Source organism: Brassica oleracea, chromosome C8 (genome assembly GCF_000695525.1).
Source record: "Brassica oleracea var. oleracea cultivar TO1000 chromosome C8, BOL, whole genome shotgun sequence".
In the NCBI taxonomy this organism is placed as follows: Eukaryota; Viridiplantae; Streptophyta; class Magnoliopsida; order Brassicales; family Brassicaceae; genus Brassica; species Brassica oleracea.
The window spans coordinates 21,113,629-21,124,078 of NC_027755.1; the positions used below are offsets into that span (position 1 = coordinate 21,113,629).

General features: G+C 38.2%; 2 protein-coding genes across 2 annotated transcripts; one reads left to right on the top strand and one right to left on the bottom strand.

Moving 5' to 3' along the window:
* Positions 1–3,355: 3,355 nt before the first annotated feature.
* LOC106308924 lies at positions 3,356–5,923 on the bottom strand. Its single transcript, XM_013746025.1, has 4 exons — positions 4,979–5,923; positions 4,378–4,570; positions 4,101–4,279; positions 3,356–3,952 (listed from the first exon to the last, which is right to left on the bottom strand). The coding sequence occupies exons 1-4, from the start codon at positions 5,921–5,923 to the stop codon at positions 3,356–3,358; spliced, it is 1,914 nt and encodes a 637-aa protein (XP_013601479.1).
* A 1,515-nt stretch (positions 5,924–7,438) lies between these two features.
* Positions 7,439–9,970, top strand: LOC106307792 (purple acid phosphatase 3). The gene is made up of 7 exons (XM_013744846.1): positions 7,439–7,701; positions 8,442–8,598; positions 8,725–8,832; positions 8,922–9,049; positions 9,161–9,289; positions 9,399–9,466; positions 9,620–9,970. The coding sequence occupies exons 1-7, from the start codon at positions 7,504–7,506 to the stop codon at positions 9,834–9,836; spliced, it is 1,005 nt and encodes a 334-aa protein (XP_013600300.1). The 5' UTR covers positions 7,439–7,503; the 3' UTR covers positions 9,837–9,970.
* Positions 9,971–10,450: the final 480 nt, after the last annotated feature.

Here is a 10,450-nt window from a genome sequence, read left to right on the forward strand (position 1 = left end):
ACAGGAATACCACGTCGATCGACAACCATTCAATACCGAAAACCGCTATAAGCGAAAAAGATAAATTAGATAACCAATATCTAACTCTAGACGAATTTGATATTTTCAAGGACCCTAATGGCTAAGCAAAAGCCATAGACGGCCGCACACTACACGTATCTCGAGAAGATACTGCAGATATCCTTCAGATAGCCAATGGAGCAGACAATCTATTCACACATCAACCGAGAATAGAAGACTACAAAGGAGTTCTATGACACAGCTGGTGGCATAGAAAACAGCTTCAAGCAACGATCTCGCAATACAACCCATCCATCGATCAACATAGACGTTCCAACGGTCACCAAACAGCCAGAATTTGGCAAAATAGCTTATGATCCTTATGGTAACAGGTTATTTTACTAGGAAGAGAAAGATGAGTATGGAGTCTACAAAGATGATCGAGAATTTGCCAGAGATCTAGATGGACACACCATTCCTGTTCACAACAAGGATATCAGAAGACTTCTGGACAGAGCTTCACGAGATGAACCAGCCTACATATGTCTTCCTGAACATGCTAGCCAATTCACACAGACAAAGTTGGTACCAGAGATCTACACCAAGGACGAGATCAACGAGATGTTCTATGGAGTCTGTGGTGAACATGACAGGAACAAAGAAGCTTTCCAGATGAAGCTTGGTGGTGTCTACTATCCATTGAATGATAGTATAATTTGGCTAACTACTTGCATGGAGGAGATGAAGAAGGACATAGCCAGAATTCAGAACGCGACCAGCACTGCCCGACCGCCATCGATCGACAGAAGACAACCCCAATCGATCGACAACAGACAATTACCATCGCTCGACAGACATCATTACACAACGATCGACAACCGCTTGACCGCATCGATCGACACCAATCCGCCACGCCCACACACAATGAAGTCTCAACCGAATTTCCACACCAGAGAAGAGATATATCAGTTGGTAGAAGGGATTTACATAGCTCTGGAAACTACAGAGGAGAGGCTTGATGAGAGATGTGATGACATCTATTTCCCAATGGATCTTACCATCAGTGCATTGACCTCCAAGGTTGAAGCTATACAAGGGGAGTTGGTGGAGATTCAGAGTTACATTGCGCGTTGACCAGAAGCATCGATATCGATCGACAGACGCAACAACAAATCGTTTGACACCAACCATTCAACATCGATCAACAGTGATACAAACCGAGGCCGACTAGTACCAAAGATGACATCCGACATGTCCAACACACCTTACCATGGAAAGGAGATCTCAGCTGACACTTACGCCACACTTACCACATTTCAATTCAACCTTGAAAGTCTTGGTGAAAGATTGCAGAGAATTGAAAACACAACTGCAGCAATGAAGCAATGAGAGACTTCACTGGTACATGGTTCAACAAGCGCAAAGAGGAAATGGATACTTGTTTTCCAACAAGTCTCAGTTCTCAACACTACTAGCCAAAACACATCCAAAGTCAAGCTAAATGACTATAACAAAGCGATGAGTGAGAGGCAACCCACTATTAGGTAATATTTATTAAGTTTTTCTTAATTTACTATTTATGTTGGTTATGTAGCATGAACATAGTGTTTAAAGTTCAAGGTTCAAACCGTGTGTTCAACAAATTTTTTTCATTAAAAATTTAGTGTCAAAACGATGTAGTATTGAAAAATGTTAAAATTATACACAATCAAATACACATATCTACGGCCGAGGGTTATATTACGGTTTGAATGGCACTTGGAGGGTTGACCCGTGGGTTTTTGAGTTCACGGATTAATTTGCAAAAAAACACCACATTGAGGTTTTTTTTGAAGAAAACCCATAAAACAATGAAACACAAAGAAAACACACTTTTCCTCTAACATGGCGGTAAAGTTTATATAATTAGGTTAAAAACTCGATAGGAGCAATCTTGTAAAATAGTAAAATCTTGGGCTTCAAGTCGGCTGTGACCAAACGGGATTCCTGCGCGCTTTGGTGTCGATCGATACCATGTCTTGTGTATCGATCGATTCTAGCTCTCCAATATCGACCGATAGTCGATCTCGATGGTCATCGCGGGTGCTTGCTCCAAATATCTCCAAAATGCTCCAAAATCATCACTTATCTCAAAAACATTCATGATCTTATAAATATAATAAATAGACTCTATAATAATTTAATTATTAGTAAAAACACCTATAAACTACGGATGAAAATGAGTCAAATCCATAGTCTATCAACCAGCCTGTTGAATAAACGGACTCTTGTCCCTGCCAAGCTTGTGTTGTTGATCCATTGGAGTTCCACACGGCTTCACACCAAGCAAGCCAGCTTCCGCAATTAAATCCAATGTATACTTCCTCTGCGTGATCATGAAACCCTCAGCTCCTCTTCCAACTTTAATACCCAAAAAGTACTTGAGTTTCCCAAGGTCCTTCATATGAAAACACCTTCCGAGATACTCTTTGAACTTCACCAAGATCTTCATGTCATTTCCACACACCAACAAATCATCCACGTATATTAGAACTCGTAGTTCAACATTTCCCTTAGTGTACATGAACAACTAGTAATCTTCATACGAGTGTTTAAACCCATATTTTGTCAACGCCTCAGTTAACTTCTCATACCAGCATCTTGGAGACTGCTTCAAACCGTAGACAGCCTTGTGTAATCTACACACCTTCTTGGGATCAGAATGAGTGAAACCCTATGGAAGTTTCATGTAAACTTCTTCTTTGAGTTCTCCATGCAAGAATGCATTTGTACATCCATTTGATGGATGATCCAGCCTTTTCCTGTTACCACATGCAATAAACTTCGAATGGTTGTCATCTTGGCCACCGGAGCAAACGTCTCTGTAAAGTTTACTCCTTCTACTTGTCTGTTTCCGAGCACCACCAACCTCAATTTGTGTCTTTTGATCGTTCCGTCTACGCCATATTTGTACTTGTATAATCACATGTTGCCTATGGCTTCCTTTCCTGGTGGTAGATCGATGATACTGAATGTTTTGTTAAGGTCAAATGCATCCATTTCATCCTTCATCGAATCTCGCCAGACTTTGAGTTGGACTACTTCTTTATAGCTCTTTGGTGCAACACCTTTGGTGATAGTCGCAAGAAACGCTTTGTGTGTTTCTGAAAATTTTTCATCTGACACATAGTTCACTAAAGGATATGGCGTTAAATGCGTACCTGAGACCATCATCGAATACTCTGGATCCGATCTGGTGAGATCGTGATGGGGGTTGTCGATGCACACAGTGTTGTAGCTGACATAATCTTGTAGTTTAACTGACGGTATCTTCTCTCTCAAGCCTCGTCCTAACTCTGGTTCTTTTATTTCTTCACTACTGATCACTGGTACTATCACCAGCTTTATCTGTGTCATTTGTCTCGTCGATCTTTGCAGCCTCATTTTCTGGAGTTGCTACATTAGAACTCTCACCCTCTACCTGATCATCTTCTTGTTCTGTAACAACCACGCCTTGCTTCTCTTTTGTGATATGAACCACATCAATGGGATCACTCCCCCTGTCTTCAGTATCTCTGACAGAATGAATGATCCAATCATCATCAGGTCCCCCAGTCAAGTTGCCTTCATCTACCTGAGTCAACACTGCTTCTTTATAAGGAAACACATCCACCTTAAACACTACATCCCTGGACACAAGGAACTCATTTGTCTCAACATCATATACTCGCCATCCCTTTTTGCCAAATGGATAACCCACGAAGATACATTTTATGCTTCTAGGACCAAACTTATCTCTGCTTTTGTCCTTCCTATGCACATAGCACAACGGACCAAACACCCTTAATGAGTTATACAGTGGCTTCTTGCTGAATAAAACTTCATACAGTGACTTTCCTTGAAGAATCTTTGAAGGAGTCATAAGGACATGATTTGCTGATAATATTGCTTCTCCCCAAAACTTGACAGTTAGCTGAGATTGAAACAACATTGCCCTCGCCACATTCAATATATGTCGGTGCTTCATGTGGTGTGTAGACACAAGTTGTTTTATGAATGATCCCATTGTCAGCAAAGAATATACTCAAACTCATGAACTCCAATCCATTGTCACTACGCACCATCTGGACACTCTTATCAAATTGTTTCTCTGTATACTTACAGAACCTTTCTACCACCTTTCGAACTTCAGATTTTGCGACTAACAAGTAGGTCCATACAGCCCTAGAGTAGTCATCTACTATTGTTAACAAATATACTGCACCAGATGATGAAGGCACTCGGTAAGGACCACATACATCTACATGTATCAACTCAAAACACTTTGTAGTTTTATTGGAACTTTCGAAAAAACAAATCTCTAGTTTGTTTAGCTCTAAAAACAAATGTCACAAATACTGGAGCAAACATTATCCTTAACACCAGAAACCATAGGAAAAACTGAAAAAGCCGGGTGTCCAAGTCTTTGATGCCACAACAACTGATCAACTTTGCTCTGAGACTTGTTGCCTTTCGCCATTGTAACATCCTTGAAGTAGTACACCCCATCACGTTCTTCACCTGCTCCAATCAAAGTCTTCGAAGAACGGTCCTGCAACAAACATATAGCATATGTGAATAACGCAAAACAATTCATATGCTTCAACAATTTAGACACTGATATCAATGTGCAGTCCAGTTCTGGCACGTAAAGAACGTCCTTGAGTGATATAGTTTCACTCAGCATAAGATCACCCATGCTTGATGATGTTGTGGTTCCTCCATCGGCAAAACCCACACGATAAGATGACATGTCTCATATGTTTACAAGCTGAGAAAGCTCCCATGTCATGTGGTGTGACGCACATGTGTCTATAATAACATCACCAAGCATGTTACCTGAAAGCTTATCATTACCACCATTTGACTTCCCATCTTGTATGATTTGTGTTATCCTACTCCATTACTCAGGAGTCAGCTCGTCTGGAGTTGCTCCATGTTAACTTGTTGTTGTTGTAACGTGGGCAGTTCCTCGTCCACCGCCTCTGCCATAACCTCGACCGGTGCCTCTGCTTCCACCACGTCCTCTTTGTTTATCAGTGACCCACTTTGGATAACCCACAAGCTGCCAACAAGAACTCTTCTCATGGCCTGGTTTCCCACAATGATAACAGACTCTATCTCTAGACTTGCTCCCTTCACTTCGCGCACTACCAAGATTGGTTTCACGACTTTCTCTCTGTTGAGGTTCTTTTCTGGCAGTAAAGCCAATTGCCTCCTGGCTTGACTCTCGAGTTTTAGAAGCGTTGAGTCTGGCTTCCTCCCTGATAACTTTCGCATACGTTTTACCAAGGTCAGGTAAGTCATCAGCTTCTATGATAGCTGTCACAACATTCCCAAACCTTGAATCATCTAGTCCCATAATGAACTGATGAACTCTTTCATCCTCGTGCTCCTTTTCATATGTTGCTGCAGCAGAGCACGTACACGCAGGCGGTGGTCTGTATGTCTGTAGCTCTTCCCACATAACCGCCATACGTCCATAGTAATCAATCACGGCTTGGCCATTCTGTCGACACGAAGTGAGTTGCTCCATTAACTGATGTATACGCATTTTGTTCCCAACATCAAATCTCTTCTTGAGATTCTCCCACAATTTGTGAGCATCTGTAATGAACGTTACCGTAGACCTAACTCTTGATTCGATTGACGTCTGTATCCATCCCATGATCATGGAATTATTGCACAACCACGCCTCCAAGTCCTTATGATTCTCGTCTGGTTTTGGCAAGCTTCCATCAACAAAACCCATCTTCTTCTTTGCCCTCAACGCATTCACCATCTCCATCGCCCACTTGTTGTAATTGTCTCCTTTGAGCTGCACAGATGTGATTATGACGCCGAGATTGTCTGAGGAAAACAGAGAATATGGAGACATCACAACAGCCCCACTTGGCTTAGCCATCACTTGTTTATCGTCGTCGCTCATAATGATGAAAAAAACTTGAAAAACAACGTTGGTTTCTAATCAGATCTTAGTTCTGATACCATGTAAATAATTGAACAACCTGTGTATTATTGATGTGGTATATGGGTTTATATACAAACCTAATAGACGTGACTAGATTCCTAACTATAGGATCTTGTATTTATCTATACAAATCTCATGTATATCTCTAATATATATCATCATTATCCAATACAAGCAATGGGTTGTGCACCGATAATTGGGGAAATTTGGAAATTTGGAAATTTTCATCACAGCCACATGAATAATGTGACTGAGCCTAATAATTGAATTATCTTTCAAACACAGTGGTATGGCCGCATGTGTAGTTTAGCAATTATCTAAGATATCCTGTACTGTATGACAACGCATTCACCCAAGAAATATACCAGCTCCGTTTTTTGGTTAGTTCCTAAACTATTTTCCTTAGTAAATTGCTCTTATAAAAAAATGATTCGTTTGTATAATAATAATTTTGGAAATTATCACCCAACTACTCAATAACGGTAGATTATGTTTCTAGTCAACAAGAATTGTGGCTCAACAGTTCAAATAATAAATGAAATTGTGGTTCATGTTGTTAAAGTCCCCACAAGTTGGGAAACAATGGATTGTGGATTTTGTCGGCTACAGCTGTGCAACGAAAAGACAGACTAACAATATGTATTTTTATAACCTTCCCCATACCATGCATTTGTCGAGTGAAGCTAACGTTTGTGCCGTATTTTGGTAAATCGAATTTGTAACAAATACTTATATGTATCCTTCACATGTTCAAATCTTGTCCCAGCTCACAAATCACAGAATCTTTTAACATAATATAATGTAGATCTTAGATTGTTTTAAATATAAGCTTCTGTCGTGTGAAATTTACAAACGATAGAAAATCACTCGATAACAATTTGATTGGATTTGAATGAAAACAAGCAAAACAAATACATTTTTACTGGATTGTTTTTTAGATCATTACCTTTTGTTTCAAATTTTGATGGCATCTTGTCTTTTCGTGTATTGGTTACACTTGATGCTGTGGATAACACGTCGTCTCAATTATATTGTTCTCATTTCAAAACACATCGTTTAACCACGGGGTGGTGGACTAGTGGTCTTGAGGCAGTTTCCCCGCCAATACGGACCCGACTTCGAAACCCCCCGTGGCCACCCGGGCCCTCCCTGCTAATTCCTGGGGTGGAAATTACGTGGTTGCTGCGGCCTCGTGGGATTAGTCGGTTGACCTCGGTCGCCGGATCCCACGGTTAACAAAAAAAATAAATAAATAAATAAATGAGAAACGTGGAAAATAGTTTATTTCATAGACAATGCTGGTATGCACATGTCCATTGTCTCTATTCAAAACCATAAAAATTATTTTTCAAAATTATGAAGATTTTTTTTTCTTCAAAATTATAAAAGATTAATTAACTTCATACATGTTTTTCTTCTCCAATTTAGCCTACTTATAAAGAGATGCTAAACACAACAGAACCCACCACATATTATCTTCTTTCCTCTTTAGCTTCTTCTTTTCCAGTCTCCCAATGGCTTCTTCGAAATACAAACCTATAAACTTCATATTTCATGTTTTTTATTTGATTTTTATTTTCTCCGCCCATAGTTCCACGGCGGAGCTCAAGAGGCTACTGCAACCAGCTAAACCAGATGGTAGAGTAAGCTTTCTCGTCATCGGAGACTGGGGAAGGGGAGGCTCCTATAATCAGTCTAACGTAGCTCTTCAGGTGACTTCTATAGATGTTTCCCAATTTGTACAAATATACATGTCTTCTACGTGAGTAACTGTATATGTAATAAAGAGGACCAGACTTATTCATTTTAATCCATCCCTTTATATTTTGTATTATTCTATTTGAGTATCATATTTTTTTTAACCAGAATTTGAGTATCATATATTTATATAGTAATTCTAGGAAACCATAAGTACAGTTACCTGATATCAATTTCTTGTCCTAATTAAGAAAAACATCTACTCAGTGCGAATATATATATAAATTATTTTTGCTTTTTGCATAAGAACATAGCAATATATGTCCGTTAGAGAAAGCAAAAAAAAAACATAGCAATAAAGATTAAAAAATAGGAAGCGAAAGAAATGGTGACAGTAAACTTTTCAAATGACAATAGAAGAAAAGAGGGTAGGTAAAAAAGGTGATATGACATAAAAATGCCTATTACAAGAAGAAAACAAATGAACGTGGAGGCTTCAAAACCAAGTCTATTCCTTTTAAAGTCTTCGCCAATTATGGCGAAACTTGCTTTAACAAAAGAAAAGTGGCCAAGTCTTTGCCACTTGTGGCAAACCTGTTTTTTTTTTTTTTTTTTGAAGAACAAACCTGTTTTACTTACAATGTTCATTTGATTCCAGGACGTTTTCGTTTATGTGAGCAATCATTTTAATGCTTTCCACTGTTGTTTCAAATTTGTATAACTAACCAAATTAGTTTGTAACAAACTATAACAGATGGGAGAAGTTGGAGAAAAGTTAAATATAGATTTTGTAATATCTACCGGAGATAATTTTTACGACAATGGGTTACTTGGCTTGGATGATCCTGCATTTCAAGATTCTTTTACCAACATTTATAACGCGTCGAGCTTGCAAAAGCCTTGGTATACTGGTAAGTAACTAGTATAATTCATCAATTTAATAGTTAGGCTATGCCATTTAATCATTAAACATAAAGCTTAATTGCCCCCACGATATGTGATCCATTGTGTATAAATTGTCTATTTTTATCCGATAGTTTTAGGAAACCATGACTATAGAGGTGACGTCGAGGCACAACTTAGCCCTATGCTAAGAGCTATGGACAACAGATGGGTCTGCATGAGATCTTTCGTCGTTAATGCTGGTAAGACATATTTTCTTAAATTTTGAAAAGCACCCATAACTCTCCTGTTGTTTTTGTTTATTGAACTGTATATTTTGTTTTCGCTGTAGAGATCGTCGAGTTTTTGTTCATCGACACAACTCCATTTGTCGATAAATACTTTGTCCAACCAAATAAGCATGTCTATGACTGGAGAGGAGTGTTACCCAGACAAACATATCTGAACAATCTCTTACAGGTAATCATTTTCTAGCCCTAGAGGATAAGTTATTCACAAATCATATTGTGAAAAAAACGTTATTACTTTAAAAGGGTGACTAACGAAAGCTCAATATAATGGTAACTGCAGGAAGTGGACGTGGCCTTGAAAGAGTCAACAGCAAAGTGGAAAATAGTGGTTGGTCACCACACGATCAAAAGCGCAGGCCACCACAGGAACACCATTGAATTGGAAAAGCAGCTTTTACCTATTCTTCACGTACCAAAATTAATTAACTATTATAAAGTTTTCATTACATGCACGTGAATAATGCGCCAATGGATAACATGGATCTAATCCAACTAGTTTCTTCTTCTTGATTTATTAGGCGAATGACGTGGATCTCTACGTAAACGGACATGATCATTGCTTAGAACACATAAGCAGCGTGGAGAGGTAATTAACGACAGTTATTTCAGTTTCAAGATCGTCTATATCATAATTCATAGTAGATTCTTTGCAAGCCGTGGGTAATTTATAAGAGATATAGTTCGTAAATAATGCTCATCACATATCTCTTAACTAAACTATTTTTTCGGTTGTATATAGTAAAATACAGTTCATGACGAGTGGAGGTGGATCAAAGGCTTGGAAAGGTGACGTAAACCACTTGGATCCACAAGAGCTGAAGTTTTACTACGACGGACAAGGATTCATGTCGGTTGACATTTCGGAGGCCGAACTGCGTGCCGTGTTTTATGATGTTTCTGGAAACGTTTTGCATCAGTGGAAGACTTACAAGGAGTCGCTTTATCTCACTTCCTAATCATATAATTGAATCGTGACCACATTGTCCAGAAATTATGATGCACTACAATTATTTCATATTTGGTTGAATTTTCAAATCATGTTTTATAATCAACCCGATATAAAAGTCAATAAGATTATCTATTCCACTAAGTGATAGTCTGCGCCCTGCACGGAGCGAGTAGATTTAAAAGTATTATAACTTTTAATATGTAGACATAATAAAAGTTGAAGTCATAGTAAGAAAATTTATGTAAGAAAGTACGAGTTATAGCTAAAAAAATTTGTATGTCAATATAAATTTATATGCAATGGACTTTAAAAATAAATTGTATATTTGTTTGCATAAAGGTAAATTATAAATATAAGATTAAATGAAACATAAGCAATAGTCTAATCTATATATATAAAGTTAGTTTTTTCTCTTCTTATGACAAGTGGCAAGGGGGTTTGATGACATGTGTACCCATGTATTTTTGTTTTTATATTTTAGGTCCTTCTTCTTTTACGCTATTGCAATTTGGCTTAGTACTTTATAATTGTGCACTATTATTTTTCTCATACTAACCATTATTATGTGAAGTTTTATAATATATTTTATTAGTCAATAAAATTGGAGATGAATAAAGAAAA